The sequence below is a fragment of the Corythoichthys intestinalis genome, chromosome 5 (assembly GCF_030265065.1).
Source record: "Corythoichthys intestinalis isolate RoL2023-P3 chromosome 5, ASM3026506v1, whole genome shotgun sequence".
NCBI lineage: Eukaryota > Metazoa > Chordata > Actinopteri > Syngnathiformes > Syngnathidae > Corythoichthys > Corythoichthys intestinalis.
The window spans coordinates 49739081-49765439 of NC_080399.1; the positions used below are offsets into that span (position 1 = coordinate 49739081).

General features: G+C 39.2%; 2 protein-coding genes across 5 annotated transcripts in view; one reads left to right on the forward strand and one right to left on the reverse strand.

Moving 5' to 3' along the window:
- Nucleotides 1-19431, forward strand: part of plekhg7 (pleckstrin homology domain containing, family G (with RhoGef domain) member 7) — a 42050-nt gene extending 22619 nt beyond the window's left edge. Inside the window, exons 10-17 of the mRNA XM_057835880.1 lie at nt 857-970; nt 1195-1369; nt 8179-8294; nt 8385-8472; nt 8545-8624; nt 11271-11424; nt 11505-11602; nt 17310-19431. Coding sequence (XP_057691863.1) covers nt 857-970; nt 1195-1369; nt 8179-8294; nt 8385-8472; nt 8545-8624; nt 11271-11424; nt 11505-11602; nt 17310-17420 — 936 coding nt within the window. The 3' untranslated portion in view covers nt 17421-19431. The remainder of the gene's footprint in view (nt 1-856; nt 971-1194; nt 1370-8178; nt 8295-8384; nt 8473-8544; nt 8625-11270; nt 11425-11504; nt 11603-17309) is intronic.
- Nucleotides 18087-26359, reverse strand: part of eea1 (early endosome antigen 1) — a 66182-nt gene continuing 57909 nt past the window's right edge. For all 4 annotated transcript variants that reach the window (XM_057835876.1, XM_057835875.1, XM_057835878.1 and 1 more), the window contains 4 exons: nt 24905-25143; nt 24621-24741; nt 24422-24520; nt 18087-21203 (listed from right to left, as the gene is read on the reverse strand). In XM_057835876.1, coding sequence (XP_057691859.1) covers nt 21081-21203; nt 24422-24520; nt 24621-24741; nt 24905-25143 — 582 coding nt within the window. In that variant the 3' untranslated portion in view covers nt 18087-21080. The remainder of the gene's footprint in view (nt 21204-24421; nt 24521-24620; nt 24742-24904; nt 25144-26359) is intronic.

The following is a 26359-nucleotide window of genomic DNA, read 5'->3' on the forward strand; positions in this document are numbered from 1 at the left end:
GATGTCTCGATCCTATCACGTGATTGGAAATCGGGCCGATCGCACAATTTTTCTGAGGATTGGAATCCGGTGAAAAGGATCAAATTTTGAATTTTTAAAAATTCATTTTTTTTTTCCTGCTTGATGCTCGTACAGTCTCTCACTCTCCTGCTTCTTTTCTTGGTCAGCAGGCAGATAGTTTGCTACTTATTACTTAAAGTAATGATGATTGACAGGTTTGTAACTTTGATCTGGCGATTGAAGGCTCTAGCTTTATGATCAAGGCACAGATGTGTCAATCATCATTTAACTTGTTACACACTAGCGGTAGTGTGCTGCAGCAACTCATTGTGTAAGTGAGAGGCTGTTCTCAGCAGCGTGAGTGGATTCACTCAATGAAGCATTTAATAAAGAAATATTTTTCTATGTTATTCTTGTTTAAGAATTCACGTTATGAAGGTGGCACGGTAGGACAGTAACATGTTTAAAAAAAGAAAAAAAAAAAAATTCTGTATCTGATCTGGACTCAGATTCTCAAAATCAGACGACTCGGACTCTGGTACAAAAATATGCGATCGGGACATACCTAGTTTGTTTCTTAATTTAGGGTATGGAACGTTTTGTGAAATGTAAAATAATTGACATATCTATAAAAACTGTATAATGCTACTTTGGCGTTTGTTTCCATGCAGCCATGCCATTTATCAATTCGCAAACACAAAAACACACCCTTGACAAATTGAGTTTTTTTTTTTCCATGAGCGAAAAATACCAACTTGTGTCGCGAGCTGTCGTCGTATCCAGACAATCATCTCTCATTTTATGATAAGTTTATCTGCTGTGCACTAGGTAATATATTATTGCTATCTGTTGGCAGGCCTTCCGGGGGGGCATATGCCACTGCTTGCAGAAGTACTGCCTCAATTACTCCACGGCTTTGCTTTATCTGGACAGCCTGAAGCCCAGAGAGGACTTTGGGACTTATGTCAAGGTACATGAGGGCACTTACAATGTGCGTGTGCGTCATAGTTGACAAATATCCCCCTGGAATCAATCAAGTGCTATATTGTAATCGTGATTACACCATGCACTTTGAAAAGAAGGCATCCAATATGCCCCTGATGTAATCATTATACTACGTAATATTCATTTTTGTCGCCCATTACCTCCTGGCTCTCAATTTGTCTCTCCCTCTCTGTGTTTTTTGTTACCCAGTGGTGCGAAAGCAACAAGCAGTGCCGCAGGTTGCAGCTACGCGACTTGCTGGTGGCGCCTTTGCAGAGGTTAACACGCTACCCGCTGCTCCTACGAAACATTGCGAGGCGCCTCCACACGGAGGAGGAAAGTGGGCTTGTGCAGGCTGTAGCAGAGCAAGTGGACGCATCCATATGTGAGCACCTTCTTCTTTTCCTTCTCACAACAAAGGACAAATCAGCTCCTATACACTCTTGACAAACTGAACTTTCCTCTGGTTCATTATCATTAAGACAAATAATCACACGTCAGAGGTCGCTTTCCGGTGAGCGTTGAAGCTGCACGGGTGTGGTAACGAGGAGTGCTCTGTGAGTGGGAAGGTTTTTTAAGTTGAGTTGCGGTAATATATTAGAATTCAGTCACACCCGTGTTTGACTGGCAGCCATCGCAATACAGCATGTTGGGACACGTTGGCATTTTGCAAGGCTGGAACCAAAGTACAGTGGAAACTAAAGCAGGGATGGGGATACATTTTTTTGCTTATCAGCCAAACTTGATATAGAAAAATGTCATATGTGGTGTCACTGCTAATTGAAGTTTTTGCAAAAGACCTAGTGTCCATATACATGGACTCACATTTTGGTTTTTGCTTAACGGCCCCACTTGGTTTAGAAAAGTCACACGTGTCACTGCTAAGTGAAGTTTTTGCATAAGACCTAGTGTCCCCACACAGTACAGGCCAAAAATTTGGACATACCTCGATACCTCATTCAATGTAATACTAATGAAGGTACCAACCCAATTGATAAAGCAATAAATAACCTGAAAAGGCATACCTGTGAAGTCAAATACCATTTTAGATGACTCCGTCTTTAAGCTCATCAAGAAAATGGTAAGAGTGAGCAAAAAAGTAATCTGGGCAAAGGGTGGCTACTTTGAAGATACTACAATATTATATGTTCTAGTTATTTCAACTTTTTCTTGCTAAGTACATAATTCCACACCCATTCATTCATAGTTTTATTACCTTCAGTGAGACTTTACAAGGTAAATAGTCATGAACGTGACGAAATGGGTGTGTCCAAACTTTTGGCCTGTACTGTACGTGGATTCACATTTTGGTTGATGTAGGCCACAATGTTAACATTTGGTTAATACATATATATATATATACAGATATATATACACATATATATATATATATATATATATAAACATACATATATATATATATATACAGTATATATACACACACACACACAGTGGTACCTCGACATATACGATCAATTCAACACACGATCTTTTCGACATCCGACGTAAAATTTGACTCGCCATTTGTTTCTACATACGACGACATGCTCAAAATACGACGATTTATGACAGCGCCGCAGTTCGTTTTCCCGCAAGACTGACGCACGGCGGATTTTCTTGTGTGAGAAATCAACATGGGTTCCAAAAATGTTAGTGCAGCGACCTCCGTTCACCAGTCTTTAAAAGTAAGGTGACAATTATTATTATTTTAACATCGCCAAAGAAATCGCCAACTTTGTCAGGTTTTTAAATTCATTTCAGAACTTGTGCAACACAACATGCCTACTGTCTGCTGCAGTTGCAGCCACCCCAGAACATTAAAAGAGAACGTAAAATCTCTCCTGCACCCATCGCTTATGTGACGCCAGCCACCCGGTGCTTCGGGTACATCACGCAAAACACATGCCCCAGATTAGAACCTGATATGTTACATTATTACAGGAATTATTATTATTATTATTATTATTGATAATTTATTTGTTTTGCTATGTGTAATTGCCATTTGTAATAGTACCAGCAGTATTTATTAAGGATTTAGTGTAGGTTTTCAGGCTGTGGAACAAATTAATGAAGTTATAATGTATTCTTATGGGAAAATCCTGCTCAACATGCAACCATTTCGAGTTACATAGTCCTGGAATGAATCAACTTCATACGTAGAGGTACTACTGTGTGTATGTATGTATGTGTATATATATATATTAGGGCTGTTAAACGATTAAAATTTTTAATCGAGTTAATTACAGCTTAAAAATTAATTAATCGTAATTAATCGCAATTAATCGCAATTCAAACCATCTATAAAATATGCCATATTTTTCTGTAAATTATTGCTGGAATGGAAAGATAAGAAACAAGATGGAAATATATATTCAACATACGGTACATACGGACTGTATTTATTATAACAATAAATCAACAAGATGGCCTTAACATTATTAACATTCTGTTAAAGCGATCCATGGATAGAAAGACTTGTAGTTCTTAAAAGAAAAATGTTAGTACAAGTTATAGAAATTTTATATTAAAACCCCTCTTAATGTTTTCGTTTTAATAAAATTTGTTAAATTTTCAATCAAAAAATAAACTAGTAGCCCGCCATTGTTGATGTCAATAATTACTTACACAATGCTCATGGGATGAAGGCCATAAAATCCGTCGCACCCGGCATTTTCTGTGTGTTTTGTTTTTTAAACTGCAAAACCCTACCTGGAGGTGGGAGCATGAGAGAGCAGAATTAAAGATGCCACGATTTTAACGAGATATTATCGCACACTTACCTTGTTTTGATCAAAAACTCCATGTAGCATGTATTACCGAGTGTCAAGACACAGATGTGAATGGCCACGAGCAGATTTTTGGGGGATTTTATGAGAGAAACATAATAATATAACAAGGGTCGCGATGCAGAAATCGCAGACATCAAGGAGTGGTCGAGATGCTCTTTTTCATCTATTCACCCTTTTAAGCGTTTTTTTTTTTCTTTCAATTTTTTTTCAATTTTTTTAACATCGATGGCCCATGCAATCAATAACGTTGGCAATGTTTTCAGGAAAAAGTTAATAAAACTTACCATTGCATGTCAATAATTGCAGTATGCAGCCTCTTAAAGCACATGTTGCTGGACATCAGTTAACTCGGCAGACTGATGCTGCACTCGAGAAAGGTGGGAAGTCGGATCTGGAAAAATATCATTGGAACGCCTCCACTATTTCATCGTTTATGAGAAGGCAGGTTTGCTGGAGGTCAAAATGTATTTTTATGGTCAAAATATTTTTTAAAAAAACTTGTCGCGATCAGCCACCTTTGCTGTTTACATTCACTTGGAATGCTTTGAGTTCGCAACTGGTACCATCCGAGCGGGATAAGTCTGACTTCCCACATTCCTTGAATGCAGCGTGACTACGAATGGCTGAAGCACTCCTTTCTATTGTGGTCGTATTACGCATCTTTAAAAAATGGTCCTGAGAACGAAATGAATTACGGCAGTTTGGTGTGACATTATTTTGGGTGCCTGGGTGTTTGGGAACAATGATCTGAATTTTAAATTTATTTGACTATATTGGATCTGTTCGTAGATCTGTATCGTTTTTTATTTGCATGCAAGGAAGGGACCATTGACTCGCGCTACCTTAGCCACTCGAGCCCTGAAACTAACAGATAACTTGCAAAGTGCACAGAATTAGTTGAAATCAACTCCACCAACTAATTAAACCCCTGCTAACTCAAAAATTAGGCCTAATGTCAAAAATTCTGAACTTCCGCTTTAACAGTGTTGTTGTAGCCAACTGTACGCATCCAGCACCGAACAAAGAACATCCCAGCAATGCTTCCCGCGGCTGCCAATTTCTCTCACTGAATTTCTGCTAATAGTGCACCCAGGGAAAGTCCCTACTGTTTTAAAGAATTTTAATTATCTTTCAAGCTCCAAAAGAATAGTTTTGTTAGAGAAGGAGTTCACTTTTTGGTTAAACTTTACGTATACACATACTCCATTTATGTGAGATGCATAAACTGATCAGACTTCCAATGTGTTTGGATTTCCGTCCCTCATAGATAAATCAAAAAGATTTCCTGAACATCCACAAGTTAAAATAATGGTAAAGAGTAAAAAACAGTTTGTCATAACCCTGAACAGTGTTTCTTACCTAGCAAAAATAATGACTGTTTATCTGGGGAAAAGGCCTCCACAGATGGCTGAGCATCTTTGTCAGCTCAGGTAACCTTCGTGGGAACCTATCAGCTCCCGCATAATTGGAAGCCTGTTAGGAGTAGTATCAAATAATTGCTGTGAATGGTAACATTGTCTTCCCCAGTGGTGTCCAAACTATGGCCCACGAGCCAGGTTTTATTCTGCCATAGCAAATTATGAAAATTTATTTGACTTTGTCCGCACAAGAAGCTCCCACTTCTTACATTCAACATGAGATGGCGCTAGCCTCTTTAGCTGCAAGGACAGAGTAAAGGCAGAATTATACCGGACTTGTCTGCGGTACGGATCCGCCAACCTCCGAGTTAACTGCGTGCTCTGCAGTACGTTAAAAATAGGACAAAACATGCCGGCTGCGCATAACTGCGGGCGATAATCTGGTATTAAAAAAAACAAACACACTGAGTCTGTACTCAACAGAGACGCAAAAAGAAAGGTGGACTTGATTTGACTGAACATTTTTTCCCGAATTTTTTTTTTTTCGTTTACCATGGGTTTGTGACACCCAGATAAGCCTGTCGCAATATGCAATAATTCCATTTATCGCGTGATAAATAAAAATGAAGGCGGTAATTTTTCCGCTGCGATTTATCGCCTCGCATGCATGTGTGTGTGCGCGCGTGCGGCAGATGTGCAGTTAAAAGTTAGGATTCCTCGTTACCAACTGCACAAAATGCATCTTCGTTCCAGGTCCGGCAAAAACTAGCGCCGGAGCCAATCGTTCCCATTATATCCTATTGTTCAACGTATACCGGCCGCGTCTGTGCTCCAGAGTGACTGTGGACCATCTATGGCGCGCCGGTGTTGTTGACGTGTGGGCGCTCCCGTCAGGAGTGACATTTCACGCGGGGCGGCTATTTTTCGGCACAACGCCGGATATTTGCAACGAAGTCCGCCAAAACATTGTTACCGACTTGGCTGCGACGAACAACCTCGCTTTGACAACGAACATCTGAATGAAATTAAGAGCGCTGTGCTTCAAACTCGTCCTGTATATGAAAGTCAATTGTCATATGCTGGTGTTGTGTAGTAATGAGCAGACGTGACTTGAGCGGCGCTTGCTAACTTTTTTAATGCGCGCAGACACTAGATATCATGAAATGGCAAACTAGATGTGCTTCGTTCCATGCCATTGGCTACGTGAACCCAGAGTGATTATGGGACCCGTAGTCCATATACTACATCGATGAATTCTAAACTGTCATGACTGAATGGAAGTTAAGAAGGCCAAATCAATCCATACCAGTGACTATAGATAATGTTGCAAATATTGCTAATTCAGTACGTGACACAGATGGATTGGGACCACAAATAGGATGTCTTGCTCATGTAGTAAACCTAGCTGCTAAGAGAACTGTAGCAATCAACAGTGTGCCCTGCCTCACTTTACAAACAGTAAAGATTGTTCTCAGCACTTTTATACAATGATCAGTAAGAAGTAAGCACATAAATATTATGCACTAAAATGCATGTTTTTATGATGGCAATTTAATTTTTGCTCGTTAGCAAAAAAAAAACAAAACAAAACAAAAAAACGAAACAAAAAATATAATTTTTTTTTTTTTTTACAGAGCATTAATTGTATTGAATCGGCTCAAAAATCGTGTCCCCCGTATCAAAAATTGTACTGAACCATGACTTAACTGTATCGTTGCGTCCCTATGGAACACCATTGCAGAAGCTATGATGGGAAAAGTTTTCATTTGCCTAAATGCTTAAGTTATTAAGTGCAATTTTTTTTTATTTTTTTTTTAAACACATTTATTCTGTGTTTCTGTGTGGTATCAGTATTGTTGTTTTTTACTTAAGAGGCATGGTCTATTGTTTTTAGTTGTGATTTCTTAAAAAGTATTTTTGAATTTAAGAGTAAATATTTATCGAGTTTAAATGGGTGTACTTGATCTATTAATATACACTGTATTCTCACTGTGTTATTGTAAATTGGTTAAAAAAAATTGGGGGGGGCGCAATAATATAGCATATCGCAATAATTTATGAGAATAATTATCGCACACTAAAATTTGTTATCGCGATAGGCCTACACCCTGACCATGTCAACTACTTGTTCTCTACTATTTAATTACGGTTTTATATTACATACACTTGCATAACTCACCCTCCATCCTCATAGCTTCTGCTATGGCGTTCCATGCAGATTCCTTTTTAAACTTTATGACCTTCCCCCTCCATAATGAATCGTTTATCGTCCGTGTTCGCTGGTGTTTAAACCGTGACTAAGCACCCGGCCTGTTGACTGCAGGCCTGGCTCCGTCCATTTTGACAGATGATTAGAAAATAGCCCAAACCATCCGGTGGGCTCCGGCCCGTCGAAGATGGTCTGCGGTTAATCCGTAGCGCATATGCAGCCGGTATAATTTGAACAATATGATAGAATGTATCTTCGCGGATCCGTACCGAACACGCATCCGATATAAATTGGCCTTAAGTCCTCTTGTCTCTTTTATGTTTCAATACAGCCAAACATTTGAGAAAAAGCAGTAAGAAAACATGCTGGCAAGCCCATAATTTAACATTTTGAAATCCGGGTTGGAAGTTTTCTGGAATTTCACTTGATGAATAAGTAACTGCTGAATAATCTTGGCGAGTCTCATTTTCTTGTGATATCACAATTATTAAACTTAAAAAACTACTGAAAACACACTAATTTCAACTCATAGGCTGCCACTGACCGCGAAAGACAACCAATCCATTTAAAGTGGGAGGAATGGCAGCGAATGAATGACTGTTCATACGCTGCCACCCTCTCAGTTCGAATGGATTTGGATGTGTACTAGTGATAAACTCATTTAAAAAGTTTTAATTCATTTAAGAGTCACAACATTGGATGTCTTTAGTCGTCAGTGGCACTAAAAGAGATAATACAAAGACAAGGAGTTTCAAGTTGTTTGGTTCTTGCATTCTTCCATTTTTCCAAAAGCAGCCCTGGGAAGAAAAAGTTTGAACACCCCTGTCTTACCCCTTAGGTGACCTGGAGGGGAAGGTGAAATGGTTGGACAACTACCAAAAGGTCAAACAGCTGCGAGATGCCTTGGTGTGGCTTCCTGTGTGGGAGCGTGACAAGCGGGCCTTTATCCCTGAGGTTGGTCGTACCAAATGCTCCTCGGATCTTGCGTCGAGAGAGTCCCTAAATGTGGATATCCAGCTGATTCGTCATTTCTTCTCCCTTCAGACGGTTAAGCATCTGCTGAAGGCTGTAACACTGGAGAATCTCATTTCCCACAGGAGTTTACTGCATGAAGGCAAATTAGTGCTTGCAGGTCTGCCTGAACGTTTTTGCAGCGCGTTTGTTTGAAAGGCACTCCCTTACACCCTCTTCCTTTCTTTCCCAGAGAACACCAAGCTCATTGACGTCTACTTGTTCCTCTTTGACGAATTCCTGCTCATCACTAAGATAAAGCGGAACAAGAAGGTAAGAGAGAAGTACGAAATGTAAAAATCCAAACCTCCGTGAAGTTGGACGCCACCATCAGACGCATATAAAAATGATGTCAATCATTTGTTCTCGTTAATATATTTTTGATACATCAAATGTTTCTTTGTAACACTAAACATCCCAAGACATGGACACATGCGGCTAATGGGTGCAGTGTATATATGGATTTTACCTCCTCTAAGTCACTACATTTACAAAAGAAGAAAAAAATCCACTTCACCTTGATCTTTCTGCTTGCAGTGGACAAAGATCCTCATCGGAGGCTATTATTACTTTGCAGTCTACAGTCGTGAAAAAATTAGGACACCCTATGCAAGCCTGTGTGTTTTCTAACATATTTGGTCATATGGTTATTTCATATCAATTTTAACAAACTTGAGAGATTCAAGTAATAGAACTAAACAATTAAAACTGAGAAAATTTAAATAACTTTCTGTAAAATTTTAAATAAATGCAATTTGTTTTGTGGAATAAATTGGGACACCACACATTAAATCCCACTTAAAATGGCTAAAATCACACAGAGGTGTATCACATCAGTTGCACATGAGTAGAACATCATTACCCAGTGTTTTGAAAGAGGCTTGCCTTATTTAAACCTCACATTTAGTTTGGTGTGCCCCTGACCGGTGGAGAGAAAACACCATGCTGAGATCAAAGGAGCGGTCTCACGCCTTCAGAAAGAAGACTATGGATGCCTATGAGCCTGGTAAGGGATTTCAAATGATCTCAAAAGAAAAGAAAATCAGCCATTTGGAAAATGGTCTACAAGTCGAGGACATTCAAAACAACTGCCAACATGCCCAGGTCTGGCCGTCCAAGCAAGTTCACCCTGAGAATAGACCGCAAGATGCCAAAAACAGTCACCAAAAACCCTAAAATGTCATCCCTGGACCTACAGCAGGCTCTTGCTACTGTTGATGTGAAAGTGCATGCCTCTACAATCAGAGACTTCACAAGTTTAACCTTCATGGGAGGTGTGAAAGGAGGAAACCTTTGTTCTCCAAGAAGAACATGAAGGCCAGACTGAAGTTTGCCAGAGTGAATGTAGACAAAAACCAGGACTTCTGGAATAATGTTCTTATGACGGATTAATCTAAAATTTAATTATTTGGACAGAAGACATGTTTGGTGTAAACCCAATACAACATTCCTGGAAAAGAACCTCATACCAGCTGTGAAGCATAGCGGTGGAAGTGTCATGGTTTGGGGATGCTTTGCTACAGCAGGACCTGGCCAGCTCACAATCATAGAATCCACCAGGAATTCATCGTGTATCAGAGGGTGTTTGAGGAACATGTTAGATCATCTGTGAAAAAAAATTTGAGCTGAAGCGAAACTGGACACTGCAACATGGCAATGACCCAAAACATACCAGTAAATCCACCAAGGACTGGCTGAAAAGGAAGAAACGGAGAGTCCTGGAATGGCCGAGTCAAAGCCCAGATCTTAATCCCATTGAGACACCGTGGGGTGACTTGAAACTGGCTGTTCATGCAATAAACCCCTCAAACATCTCACAGCTGAAAGTATTCTGCTTTGCGGAGTTGAGTAAACTTTCTTCAGACCGTTGTCCAAGACTGGTAGATGGCTACAAAAAGCGTTTCACTGAAGTTATTTCAGCCAAAGGTGGTAACGCTAGCTATTAGGTAGTAGTGTGTCCTAACTTTTTCCCCAGTTTGAATATGCATTTTTGTTGATATAGTAATGAGTAAAACAATGTTAATTTTTGTTGTTTACCTGCAATTAAATCAATTTCTTTTCCAGAAAAAAAAACTAGATCAGGCATTGATATGTGAACCTTTCTTAATAAAAAAACTGAATATTTAATGGGGTGTCCTAATTTTTCACATGATTTACCAGGGGCTAATTGCACTAGCAACTTTGTTGTAGTACATTTTTTTGGACTTCCTCTTTAAATCTGTCAAAACACCCACAGCTAGCCTTAACAGTTCTGTAATAGAATCACACGTCGGAAAGCACCTTTGTCGACAAACTCATCTCATTGCTGGTTGAAAACTGCTAAGAAACATTAGCATAGCATCTTGTCAAATCAAATATTGGATATCCGTCCTTTCAAAGTTAAAATAGTTCTTTTGTACCGGTACGTAGAATCGGAGGATGCCCTATTCATCTATTAAATCTCCAGTTTTTGGAGAAGTTTGAAGTGTCCAGCAAGTTTTGTCAGCGGCTGAGATTTCGAAACCATCCATGGTTCGTCTTAAATAGCGCCTCTGTAGTGGCAACAAAGATCTTCTAGTTGATATTCAAGTGGGAAAAAGCTCACCCTCTCACAAACCTAGTTTTTGGAACACTAAAACAATGCTAAGGATGCATTTGTGTGGGAGCCCATGAGAGCAGAATGTTGTCAGATGTCAACCACTGGGCCACGAGGCGAAACAATGAACATAAAAGGTATTTTTGAAGCTAACCATGAAGCTCGTTTGGCCTCTTACAAATAAGTTGCTCCGTTATAAAAGCCTCAGGGTTCAAATTGGGAGGGGGGAAAAAAAGTCTTATAATCCGAAAATGACTGTACTTACTAGCTTTGTAACTGAACAAATTTGACTTGCAAGACAAGGTAGCACTTTCTTGAGAACTGAGACACATGTGTGCATGCAGAGGTCCCTCGGTCCGGAAGCAAACTCCTTGCGCCTGGCACAAAACCTGGAGCTGGATCAGCTGCTGAAGGAAGGATGCACATTCACCGTTCTGGACCAGCCCGTCTCCCTTGACCGACTCCAGCTCAGGAACATTGATCAGCTCAATGCCTCAAGTAAAGAACAAGTGTGCAAATGTATCTGAATTTGACGTCAGCTTGTTATTTAATGGAATCGTTTTGTGTCCACTTTGAAGCGTCAGGGCTGCTTCATTCTTTCATAATCACGCACCAGAACCGCTACCAGCAGTGTATCGGCGCTTTTGTCCTGCAGGCTGCGTCGGAGGCTTGCAAGGTAAATCCATCTTTTGTTTAATGTATCCACCTTGCATTCACAAACTAGTTTTGTTGTTATCAAAAACTTGACGGTATCCTAGTGCTATGTGATATGATGATAAACCATAGGACAAAATTAAACCAGTGTTGTCCATTACACTAATTGTGACAATAGAAAAAAACCTTTGTTTATAAATAATCAACAAAAATTATGGGTTGGGGAACATATTGTGCTTACTTTACATTGGAAATTAGCAAAAACAAAACCCGCAAAAAACACATAATTATTAAAGCAACACTAAGTAACTTTTCAACATTTATTAAATATTTTCGTAACATTTGTGATTAAGCATGTGCCGGTATGAGATTTTGACGGTATAATAACCTTAGGGCAAAAATACCGTGGTTACACGGTATTGCAATTACCATATTGGCCCGAATATAAGACGGCCCTGATTATAAGACGACCCCCTCTTTTTCAAGACTCAAGTTTATAAAAACCCTTTTTGAACACCAAATTAATTTTTATACAGAAAATAAATACAGTACATCTAAAACAAATGAGTATTACAATATATTTGAGAGAAAAAAAAACGTTATTTTGCCTCATTGAAATCTGAATATCTGAACATTTAAATATGTAAACTAAAGTGCAATCACATTCGTAAATGAATGGCTTCTAGTGTGTGAAATGTAAATAAACGAATATATTGTAATAAAATTGCAATAACTGTATTAACCATCAAAGTGAAGTCTAACTGTAACTGTAGTCTTGAAACAAATCTGAATAAGGAAAAACATTGCAATAAAATGCAAACTGGTTAAACTTGAGAGCAGCTGAGATCTCTCATGACAGAACATCGCTTCAATGATATATGGCGCCATCTAGCGTCATGAATGGGTATAATGTCTAGAACGCGAATATAAGACGACCCCCACTTTTTCAGTCTTATTTCAATGCAAAAAACACAGTCTTATATTCGGGCCAATACGGTATAGCTCTCAAATGTGTTATTTTGAGATGTATGCGTTTTAAAAAAAAATTACATTCAACAGGATTTTTTTTCACAGCATATTTGCAAATTGGAACATCGACATGATAATGTTAAAATATTTATTTTTTGTTATATCAATTAACTGAAACAATTTAAATAAAATTGAAATATAACTACCGTAATTTCCCAAATATAAGGCGCACCCGTGTATAACGCACACCCCAAATTTACTTGTAAAATCTAGGGGAAATTATTGTACCCGATTATAATGCACACCCTAATTTTGGCACCAATAAATATTAGAATACAAGAAAACAGAGCTCGTGTACAGATACAGAAATGTCATTTCACTGACTGGTGAAACACAGCACAAGCATAGCACATTGGTAGTTCAAAACATTACCATAAACTGACAATATTTACGGTAATAATATGATTTGACAACTTCTCCAACTTACCAGAATCTAGGAGAAAACAAAACAGATGTGACTTTTCTTTTAAAGGCTGCTGTATAACGTGCTCGTTTCATCATGATGAATAAATGTTTCTTCCATGGATTGATTCGGTAAAATGAAAGTGAGAACGTTTAAGTCGGAAATCCGTGAGAGCTCATCGCTGTCAACACGACAGTAACAATAGGAACTATTGTTATTTGGGTTTGAGTTTCCCGTTGGACAGATATAGTTGACGGACACACACAGGAAGTGTGTTGTTAAGTTTGTTACGGTCCGAGTTGCGGAGCTGCAATAAACGTTGACTCAAATGAGTTCAAGAAACTAAATTCTGTGCTTTATGAAGAGTGAAAAAAGCAGAATTTAACACAGACGAAATCATTCGGCCGATTAGAGTGAAGTATTACCGAAACAAAATGACGTCACGTACCGTAATGGTCGGCAACGGGTCGCCGCATACGTTTCTTCAACACAACATGGCCGTGTCAATTAAAAAAAATCTGTTTATTTATATATATATATATATATATATTTCTGTCTCCATCCATGTACCCGTTCATAATGAGCACCATGATTTTACAAGTTGATTTTGGGGGGAAAAAGTGCGCGTTATATTCGGGAAATTACGGTAATAGACTAAACCCACAGCCAAAGCTCAAGTTGCTAAACTAGAGAACAAAATAACTTTTCCATAAAAAAAGTAAAATCACATCTAAATATATGTATATCAGGCACTTCACTGACTTTAAAGCCCCATCTCAACAATTTTAGAGACTTGCTCATCGTCTACATATTTCTCTTTCCAAATTACGATGCAGGAATGTGTGTATGTTCACCTTTTCTGAGTTTTCTGAATATACCACTACTACTTTTAATATTAATTATTTGAATATTAATGAAGAGCGAGTGTGTTGCCAGAGAGAAAAAACAACACAGGATATATTATGGAAATGTTATTTTAAACAGATGTTTACAATGGCGAAAGAATTAAGGTTGCCGACAGTCCCGGATTGTGCAAGACAACACGCAATATAAGAAATTCCGATTGGTTCCGTTGGCAGCGATGGTACCAATCGGAACTTCCTATATTCTGGGTTGTCCCGCACAATCCGGGACTGTTGGCAAGTACCCTAGCGTGGAAGACTTTAGAAAAGTTGGCTAAGACACTATCTGCCTTGTTAATAAGCTAGTTACGTGACATCATAGTATTTGCCTTACTATCACTAGACACACTAAATACGATGGAGAGAACTCTCGTAGTTGACGTAAATGACAGCGTTTACCTTACTTAAATTTTGTATAAAGTGACCGATGATGGTCACGTAAATGTGAAATCTAGTTTGAGGTGCTACCCCCCCCCTTGCTGCCACCCTCCACAAGAAAGTCTTGACGTCAGATGTCCTTCCTCCTCTAAGCCGCAGCTGTCTGCATCTTTTCGGTAGTCAAAATACTCCCATACAAGCGATTTTGTTTGGGTTTTTTTGACAGGGGGAAAAAGCTCACCACCTTCAGCCATTGTGCCATCTCCAGTCTATAGCACAGAGTAGCGTCACTGACGGACATACAGTGGGGAGAACAAGTATTTGATACACTGCCGATTTTGCTGGTTTTCCCCACTTGCAAAGCATGTAGAGGTCTGTAATTTGTATCATAAGTTCTCTTCAACTGTGAGGGACGGAATCTAATACAAAAATCCAGAAAATCACATTGTTTAATTTTTAAATAATAAATTTGTATTTGACTACATAAAATAAGTATTTGATACCTTACCAACTAGTAAATATTTCGGCTTTTAGTTCTTTTTTAAGAACCCCTCCTGTTCTCCACTCATTACCGGAAGTAACTGCACCTGTTTGAACTTGTTACCATAAAATAATAGACCTGCACAAGGCTGGGATGGGCTACAGGAAAATAAGCAAGCAGCTTGGTGAGAAGGTAACAACTGTTGGAGCGATTATTAGAAAATGGAAGAATTTCAAGTTGACGGTCAATCTGCCTCGTCCTGGGGCTCCATGCAAGATCTCACCCCGTGGGGATCAGCCCAGAACTACACGGCAGGACCTGGTCATTGACCTGAAGAGAGCTGGAACCACAGTCTCGGAGAAAACCATCGGAAACACATTACGCCGTCATGGATTAAAATCCTACAGCGCACGCAAGGTCCCGCTGCTGAAGCCAGTGCATGTCCAGACACGTCTGAAGTTTGCCACTGACCATCTGGATGATCCAGTGGGAGAAGGTCATGTGGTCGGATGAGACCAAAATTGAACTTTTTGGTCTAAAACTCGGCTTGTCATGTTTGGAGGAAAAAGAAGGATGAGTACAACCCCAAGAACACCATCCCAACCGTGAAACATGGAGGAGGAAACATCATTTTTTTGGGGCTGCTTCTCTGCCAAGGGTACAGGACGACTGCACCGTATTGAGGGGAGGATGGATGGGGCTATGTATCACCAGATCTTGGCTGACAACCTCCTTCCTTCAGTGAGAGCCCTGAAGATGGGTCGTTGCTGGGTCTTCCAGCATGACAACGACCCAACGCACACAGCCAAGGCAACTAAAGAGTGGCTCCGTAAGAAGCATCTTAAGGTCCTGGAGTGGCCTAGCCAGTCACTAGATCTGAAACCGATAGAAAATCAATGTAGGGAGCTGAAAGTCCGTGTTGCCCGGCAGCAGCCCCGAAACCTGAAGGCTCTGGAGAAGATCTGCATGGAGGAGTGGGCCAAAATCCCTGCTGCAGTGTGTGCAAACCTTGTCAAGGACTACAGGAAACGTTTGGTATTTGTAATAGCAAACAAAGCTTTCTGTACCAAATATAAAGTTCGATTTTTGTGATGTATCAAATACTTATTTCATACAATAAAATGCAAATTTATTATTTAAAAATCATACGTGATTTTCTGTTTTTTTTTTTTGTATTAGATTCCGTCCCTCACAGTTGAATAGAACTTATGATACAGATTACAGACCTCTACATGCTTTGCAAGTGGGAAAACCAGCAAAATCGGCAGTATATCAAATACTTGTTCTCCCCACTGTAGCAAGAATCGGAAGGGGAGGGGTGATCGCTCCTGCTCCATTTCTCGCATTTTTGGGACATAAAAAATAGCTTATACCGTACTACTGTATGATGGAAAATTTTTACTGGTTTTAAAACCGTGATGTCTTAATACCATAGTAAACCTTGAAACTGATAACCGGCACAAGCCTATTTGTGATATGTCGACTGACAACTAGTTGGATGACACTTTTTTTTATACCTTGAGGGGGTCTGTATCGCTTTCACCCACAAAAATAAACTTTGAGGAGGGTGGCAGGACCCTTGCTACACAAAAAAACTACAAATGTTTACTGCTTTACGGCATACGTCACATCCCCCTTTCCCCATTCATTATAAAGACGGAAGTCGATGTGAACGCTTTTGCGCGAATTCTGTAAAGATGGCAGAGCAACAAAAGAGACAAAATTTTTTGTCTGAGGAGGAAAAAAGGGGGGCTACCAGGATATGCTGAATAAACATTGGCCCGGCTTTCACTCGCTGGCGTGCCCCCCCCCCCCCCCCCCCCCCAACCAAACTCGTTAGCGCTGATGAGTTCGGGTGGGGTATAGCCACATGATTGCTAACCGTCATGTGCTACGGTTTAGCCGCAACTTGATTCGTTACCTTATTACTTTTCATCCTTCACACAGCCGCTGGAAACAGAAATATTGTTTAATCCATCTGCGGGCAACAGGGAGATTGACTGATTGATGATTTTACGACACTGTGGGTGTTCGATGGTTTTCATAGGAAACGCAGTCTTCCTTAAGGCAAAACACTTCCACTTTTGTCCACCGGCGTCGCTAAAATCGATCAAAACTGAAACACTTAAAGAGGCCACCGTAAGACATGCTGGGACAGAAATTTCAGTCACTCCCCATCCCAAATTGTAAGGAATGCATTCAAAACAATTAAGAAATAGCAGTGTTCACTAACCATCGCAAGATACAGATAACCCAATTTATTCCATGATTAATAATTACAATATGCCGTCTTGATTTAGTCTTAAAACTTAAAGCCACTTACAAGTACTAATCGATAATGTTTTAATTTCATCTCAAAAAGGGGTCATCTGTCATAATCGCATCATTTTCCATCAAATAAGTCGAACAATATATTGTGGGCTATTGCTATCATAAGATTAAATAGCCGATATCATGATATTTCCCCCCTATTTACCGCACAGCACTACTGTACCCATTGCTAAAGGAATTGAGTTAACTTTGATGGTTTTCGCAGAGAACGTGGCTGTCCAAGATCGAAGAGGCAGTATCGGCGTTGCTGAAGCTGAACTCTCAGCAGGCGCGAGTGAAAAACACATCACTTTGGTTGGAGTCATCCCAGATCTGAAACATCGACCCACACGCGCACACCACCTTCTACGTACGCTTTACTGTCCCCGCGTCATCCATGACTCAGCTTGCTTACACAGAACTTCGCCAGCCGTACCATTAAAGCTGTTGTCATGTAGTGCAATTTGTTACCTTGTTTCCTTTTCTAACACTGTATCACTCTAGCTTTCATGTGAAATTGCTAAACTTTTATTATTTCAGGGATTACAGTGACTACAAAATGTCTCAATCTTACTAAACATTTCCAAAATGTGAGCCTGCTGTCAATATTGGAGCGACTGAACTTTAATTCTTTCTGGGCCAGTGGTCACGATAGTGTTCAAAAGTTTTGACACTTAAGAATTACAGGGCATGCGACTGTTACTGGTCATGAAACTTTCTTTAATATTGGCAGTTACAGTTTTTAATTCGTATTGTATTTAAAAGCAAAATGAAAATGAATAAAAACAAATACTCTGCTTATGGCCCCAAGTAACTAAATATTTTGTCATTGTATTTCTAATTGCATGTCATTGCATGAGTGATACATGTCCAATTGATTTAAACTGAGATGAATGCCAGAGGTGGGTAGTAACGCGTTTCATGTACTCAGTTACATTTACTTAATTTTTTCAGACAAATGTACTTCTACGAGTAGTATTACTAAGCCTTACTTTTACTTGAGTAGATTTGTGAAGAAAAAAACAACTCTCACTCCGCTACTTTGGCCTACAGAAGAATCGTTTCATTTTTCCTCTTTATTGTTCATATTTGATATCTTTTTTGGCCAGCGATGCCAAGAGTAGCTCTACCCATTTCAACACAATAATCACATGACTATTATACCAATCAGATTGCAAGCTTGCCGTTCTATGATCACAGCAGCCTGTTCAATCACGTTGCATCTTTAAAGCACTGTTAAAAAGTATTTGACATAGAGCGCTGCCCTCAACATAACTGGAAAGCGTGGATTTTAATCTCTCCCAGTCCTTATTTGACAGATTGACCACGGAAAACTGGAGATATGAGCCTTTTAATTTCATATTAGTACCTATTTTCTCTGTCAGAGGGCACTCATGCTTTTTGGACAAATCATGCTTCGTCATTTTTTTCCTTAGTATTTTTTTTTTTGGCTTAATTCGGTTATATAATAGGTTATTGTAGATTATAATTCTAACAACAGTTCATATCGATAACTGTGCTGAGAAAGAAAAATCACATTTGTAAGCCGTTACAATGTTACTCATTTTCACCATACTTTTTTACTAGAATACATTTTTTGGATGACTAACGCTACTCTTACTTGAGTACAATTTTTGGCTACTCTACCCAACCTCTGAAGAATGCTCATTTTTCAGTACCATTGACGGCGCCAGGCATCCAAACCATTTTGACTGTTCATTTCAGTAGTTTATGAACATTCATTTAACCCTCTCACACAAAATCGACTGGACGTTTAGGACCATCAATGGCAGTGAGTGAATGGTTTAAAAAAAAAAAAAAAAAAATGTGCATGAAACAGTAAATATAAACAAACTTATGGCGCATCTTGGCCTGATTTGCAATGTGGATGAGTTCAAATTGTCATATTTGCGTTCAAACTTCATTTGGCTGGTCATTTTTGTCATCATTCATTACACAAATATTTGCCTCATTTCGCATTGGCTAAGGTCAAGATATTAAATTTTGGAACCATTTTTCTGTATACCATAATTTTCGCACTATAAGCCGCCACCCATCAAATTTGGCACGAAAACGGCATTTGTTCATAGATAAGCCGCACTGGACTATAAACCGCAGCTGTCCTCATTGAATTATGGGATATTTACACCAAAAGATCTTAACCAGCAACACTTCGATAGCATCAAACGACAGTCATAAGACCAAATGAACCATCATTGCTTCAAGGAGCTTCATTTGGCCATGAATGCTCCCTTGAGGGAGACCGTCAACGTCTGCTTCAACCTGTCAACACTGTTGTCCAACATGCCTCCTAGCATGCATTTCAGCGCTACAGATGTAAATAAAAAAATGTTCTGTGCTAATTATTTCTTCACTGTTCCAGTATCATTAATTGTCACACAATCATAATTATGACATGATACTGTCATGATCAATAATGAATGCTTAAAACAGATGTCATTTTGCGTTATCTGGCAAATTATCTCACTTCTGAAAGGATGTAAAAGATCCAAGCTGGACATAAATGGAGTTAGTGACATCATTTGCCAGATGACAATGACATCTGTCATAAGCATTCAGTAATGCCCATGATAGTGTCATGTCATAATTATGACGGTCCGATGAGTCTTATGACACCGCTGTCAAATAAAGTGTTACCGATTAACCCAAATAAATAAGCCGCACTGGACTGTAAGCCACAGGATTCAAAGTGGAGAAAAGTAGCGGCTTATAGAAAATTACGGTATTCATGCTGTCAGACTTTCCAAGTCAAAGATTGCACACGCACATGATAAATGTTTTATTTACGTTTGTCATTGTGAACAATTACAAAATGAACAGATTCAAGTGGGCATGGATTATTTTGCTTTGTCACTTCAACGTCTCCTCAATGCCCATCTTGACCTTCGTTCACAGTTTCCTGCATCAACCAACGGCGTTGCTCGCAACCCCAAGTAACATTCCTGTTAATCATTGTTAGGCCAATCGTCACGTGACAGCAAAATCAAAAAGAAAGCCACGGTTCAGTGTCTAATCTACATCTGTAGAAAACGGTACACTCGCACAAATTTTACACATTTCCTTTCCCTTGTTGATAGCATTTTACAAAGATATGTCAGCCATTGTTTATAATACATATGAGGGCAGAAATTGTTATTTTACATGATAGGGAGCCGTGAATAGAATGATACATGACTTTTTTAAAGATTAGTCCTCTCCCCTTCCCATGCCAATCTGAGGTAGACATTAAACAAGAGTTGAAACAAATGGACAATCTATGTCTAATGTCGTTTTATACTCTTAAAGCCTTTTACAGTGTTTGGACACCAAAGACAAAACTAAAGACTGACAATTGCGGTCATAAATTATATTCATACAGGCATCAAGAGATGAGCAAAACTGCTTTACTCAAAGCGTGCATCCTGACATCACTAGACAGTGAATGCAAAAATGCAGGCACATAAATGACTGCATTACCAGTTTGCAATTAAAGAAGCACCGCCTATTGAAACATTTGAACTCAAAAACAAATGTGACCATTTAAGAGAAAGTCATACACGGCGTGCAGTGCTGTTAAAAACAATTAGATAACATAAAATACTGAAAATCTTGTTTCTCTCCACACATTCTTTGGTCATGATAAACAATGTCAACAAATACACACATACAGGCTGCCACACAAAGGCAACATTCAGTAATTCAAGAGATGCACCAAAAATGACTTGCCCAATGACTCCTTCATGACAAAAAGCACAGCACTGCAACATGATGACAACTTCAGCCATGGGGGGGCGTTTACTTGCTTGTGTCGCCACCTCGTGGCCGTTCACATAATGAGCCAAGGCACAAAATCCATACACCCATATCCAAGCACTCCCACATCACGTGACCCTGATACCTTTCCAACGGACCCCCCTTTCTCCTCACGGGGTCTGTCCTTTTTAGTGCACATCTTATCGGAGACAGACAACTTCGTTTTAGTTCCTCGAGCGCCAACTCAGCCTTGGAGCTCTTCGAAGCACGTCTCGCAGACCCGCACAGGCTTTTTTGAGGACGGCGTCAGGGCGTTCCTTGACGAACACTCGGCGCAGAAAATGTTCCCACAGTGTCTGCAATGGTGCTGCGGGAATGACACATAAGATTTGAAAAGCCTCAGACTGTATCAGGTATTCCTTTAACCAAAGGCACCACCAGGGAATGGCCTCGGCCCCCCTATAAATTTGTTGGCCACTCCACTCGTCAGTACAATGTCAGATTGCAGTAGCCGTAGAACTCAAAATGTTGACTGGAATATTATAGACTATGCACAGTAAATCATTAGTAACTTGAAATATAACACAATAAACCAAAGTATATCAGTATCCTGAAGTCTTTCTGACAGTTTTCTACTGGCCTGTTTACTACAACAACAAAATAAAAACCTGAAATTATGGCTTTTAGTTTTTGTGTGCCAGCCCAAGATTTTAAGTGGAACCATTAGCCCACTCCTATGAGACATTTAACAGTTTTTTTTGTTCAAGATTGCAGTGTTTCAGACCGAGCACTGGCCAATCAACTTTATAATTCAGTACAATTGAACAGTACAGTTCAGCTAAGTACTGTATTTTCTAGACTATAAGCAGTGATAGATGAAGTTCTCACTTTTTTTTAAACTTATGTAAAAGTACAAATACAGATGCAAAAAATAACAAGTACAAAAGTACTTGCTTTACAAATTACAAGTAAAAAGCAAAAAATATTTTCTCCCACTACGTATATGGCGGAAAACACAGACAAGACTGAAAAAGCAGTTTCTGCTCTTGCACTCCCCTTTAAAAGAAACTGCTGCATTTTAAGCCAAAACAACTGTTGTGTTTGATAGAACAATATGTCTATATGCTGCCATAGCAGATTCATGGCGCATGAAGCCCCCGAACTATTTTTAATTTGTCCGTTTTACCCTGAAACCCCCGTTTACAGACGTCGTGCAACCGCTTTTGTTTCAACCTAGCCATAAAAAGGAGGTAAGTAATCATATTTCTTATTCAAAAGGTCTTTCATTTTTAGCTTAGAATAAATTGATGTCTAATATTTAATTTTAAAAAAAAAACGACTTTAAAAAATTATGCACTCGCATATTTTAAACTTTTAAACAAATTATGTCACAATGAAAAAATGGTGTCTGCAAAAAAAGTCACGGATATCTACCTCATAACTATCGCTTAATTGTATTTTTTTCGTTGCTGTTGGATTTTCCCCAATGTGTTAGATGATAATCGATCCAAACAAAGAAAAATTGAAAAATAACGTTTAAAAGGGTAACTTTATGAAAAAGAAAATCTCAACCACCCCTTGTTGTCTGCGATTTCTGCATCGCGACCCTTGTTATATCACCATGTTTCACCCATAAAATAAAATAAAATATCCGGCTGTGGCCATTCACAGCTGTGTCTTGACACTCAGTGATACAAGCTACATGCAGTTTTTGGATCGAAACAAGGCAAGTACGCGATAATATCTCGTTAAAATTGTGGCGTCTTTAATTCTGCTCTCGCATGCTCTCGCCTCCAGTTAGGGTTTTGCTGTTTAATTTTTTTTTTTTTTTTTTTAATGCCCTCCCGTTCAATTTTTTTCTTCCCCCAGAAAATTGAGATTGTAAGCTTTCCAATGATGTATCATACATGCATATCGGACAATTTTGAAATTTGGCCAAATTGGGGGTCTCAGAGTGGAACTTAAAAGTCACCTGAGTGTTTTCCACCATATACTGTATAAAGAATTCGGGGATTTAAGCATTTATTCACAAGAATTTTCAATGTTAATAGCCCTTGGTTGTGATAAGGGGGGCTACCACAATGGCTAACAGACTAGCATCATTCTTCAACATATTTACGAAAAATAAAAGCTAACTGCCCTGTATTTTTTGCTCTTAACGAAGAATCGAGATTGTTTTACGTCCATATCTATAAAGAATTCATGGATTTAAGCATTTATTCACAAGAATTTAAACATAAAAAACTCTTTGTTGTGACAAGGCGGGGCCACAGTGACTTAAAGACGAGTTGCACATTCGACATATTTACGTAAAATAAAAGCTTACTGCCCGCTTTTTTTTTTTTTGTTTGGTTGGGGTTTTTTTGCTTATAACCAAGAATCGAGACTGTTTTGTGCCCATATCTATAAAGAATTCAAGGATTTAAGCATTTTTTTCACAAGAATTTTTCACATAAAAAAGTGTTTCCACTCTTTCAGCTTTGACAGGCCCCCTATGAATTGGCCCCGTGCCCCGTCAATACATTATGAAGTCTATGCTAGTCATAATAATAGTCCCTCTCCATGAGCTCAGGGGTGAGAACCTGAAAACATGTGGAAATCCATATAGGAAACTTTAGAATTTCAAAATTTTCTTTTAATGTGATTTTTTTTTTTTTTTTACGTGCTTACGGTCAGCGGACATTTTCTGTATGTTGGAAATATTGGAAAGGAAATAAAAGAGGCCTGGAGTTGCAGCTGTAACACTTGTTTTTGATATCCCTTGAGAGGGAGTTTGTTAAACTATACAAATCTGGAAAGTAGTAAATTGCATCTGGAGCCGAGCGAAGGCAGATTAAAGACCTGAGCGGGGAACAGACGACAACTTGATCACTGCATTGGAGTAACCGAACCCAGCATTTAACGCAGAGTAGGTGAAGCTACTAAAGCCAAGCTAAGGGTATAGTTCGTAAGATAGGGATAATACAAAACTAAGTAAAAGTCTATGTTAATGCTACTAAAGTAGAACACGGTCAGAAATACAGATATAAATAAAGTAGAAATACGGACAGTTTGCCCCGACTCCCGGCCGTGTAAGCAATCTTGAAATATTGCTCATTTGGAGTAGAAAGAAAACCGAGCCCGAGCATTGTCAGGCTTATCCTCAACCCATTTTATTTTTCATGACTGTTGTCAAGCCTGCTCCTTCCCCAAAAGCCGCATTCAAACTAGGCGCTAACGCTAATGCACAGCTGCACCGCTACCGTAGCGTCCTGTCTCTCTCGCTCTTTGCTGACGAAATTGCTGCATTAATTCCGATTTGGGAGACTGGACAGTTCAGAACGCTGCCATATTCTGGAAAAATGTGGCCCAGATCGGATTTTAACCACATACGAAAGTGACCTAGATCGGATTTAAAATGGTCCACTTTTATGCGAATTTTCCCTTTCAGACTGTCAAGTTAATGCCTCATTCGAGTCAGGAAAACACAAAAAAATCAGATTTGTGCATTTAGACCTGCAGTATGAACCTAGCCAAGTTGTGGCTGGACAATAGCTCACTTCTCTTTCTACAAAGAATGATAGCTTGGGGAGTTTTCCTTCTTACCTTTCGGATAGTGACGGAGAAAACTTTCCCACACGCCATGCAGTTCTGCACCTCATGATCTTCTGCCCACTTCCTGGTGAGACTCTGAGACTGCTTGATCTTTAAAAACCAACAAACAAACACAGTGAACATGAAAACTGCAACTTTTTTTGCGAGTTCTACAAAATGCAATGCGCCTCAACAGGGGTCTGCTACTGACTTGTAGGGACTGATTCTCTCGGCCCAGTTCCTGCATGGCCGCTGTCGTGTCATCAACTTTGCGTCTCAGTTCCATTACCTTGGTCTGAAGCTTCTCGATTTCTCCTTCGCCCTTTACACACCTGTATTCCAAAGGCAAGCCCACATAAAAAACACATTTGGTTGTAACAAAAGTATTTTATCTCGTAAAAATGTTCAGTTGTTTGTCGCCTATAGTAGTGGTGACTTAAAAAAAGACTGTCCCAGGGAAACAAATGTAGATTGTAGTAGTGACTTGGAGCTCACCTCTCCAAAAGTGCTCGTCTTTCATCCTGGTTGTGTTGCACAGTGGCCTCCAGCACTGCGATCTCCCCCCTCAGCTCATCAGTCTGCTTGTCGAGCTCTGAGACCCGTCGCTGGCTTGCCTGCCACTCTCGTTTCAGCGTGGCCACATTTTCATTCAGGGCCGCCACCTGGACGCCCAGCTTCGCCTCCGCATCCTCGCCGCGCTTCACTTCATCATCTTTGGCTCGCTTCTCAGACGCCTAGGAGAGTTGTCGAAACATGTTTTTAGTTTAATTGGTTAAAATGGGTGGAAGGAGTCAAAGTTTTTTTTTTTGGTTTCCTTTTTTTTTTTTTGTAATGGTCTCTCTAGAAGGGAAGATTTTTGCATATTATATTGCATATACAATGCCACCTGAACACGATTCTCTGGGTCATCCCAGAATTGAATAACATTTGTGCTTCAAAATTCTTGAAAAAACAGGCTTCTCTTTCATGATTTTCTCGACATATTCATTTAAAAAAAGGGTGATAAACCAACATAGCCATGAGTAAATTTTAATGACATGATTTATTTGTTGTTTACAATATTTCCAATCATCACAGTAACACGGGTGCAAATCTGGACTTATTAGGGCTCCAGCTATCAATTATTTAGGTACCGTATTTTTCGGACTATAAGTCGCATTTTTTTTTTCATAGTTTGGCTGGGGGTGCGACTTATACTCTGGAGCGACTTCTTAGTGAAATTATTAACACATTGTTATGTCATTTCACATGTTATTTTGGTGTTTTGGAGTGACACTGATGACTTGTAAACTTGTTAGCATGTTCTTTATGATATAGTTATCCGAATAACTCTTAATAGCTATGTTACGTTACCATACCGGCCACGTTTGCATTTCGTTGTTCATGCATCATGTAACATTATCATACTGTACACTTATTCAGCATGTTGTTCTCTATTGTATTTTGATTTTAAATTGCCATTCATGATGACACATCTGTTCAATGTGTTGAAGTTTATCAAGTAAATTTCCCCCAAAAACGCGACTTATACTCCGGTGCGACTTATATATGTTTTTTTCCTCTTCGTTGGGCATTTTATGGCTGGCGCGGCTTATACCAAGGTGCGACTTACAGTCCGAAAAATATGGTAATCGATTAATCGATCAATTAGTTAGACTAATTGAGTAATCGGATTGCGAACATTTAATGCGTTGCATAATAAAATTAGGGATATGTAAAACTAATAAATAAGTGTTTATGCTTGCAATAATATTAATTTTGGCTTTCCAAGATAACACTTTCAAAAGAGGGTCAAATGTGAATACAAAATAAAATTCCTGTGTGTTTCTTCAAACTATGCAGAATTGCACTTTCATTTCAAAATTTCACAACAGCAATAAATGCCTTTAAAAAGAAATTAAAATACCTAAGCTTAGCCTTAAAAGATATAAAAAATAAAGGAGGATCTAA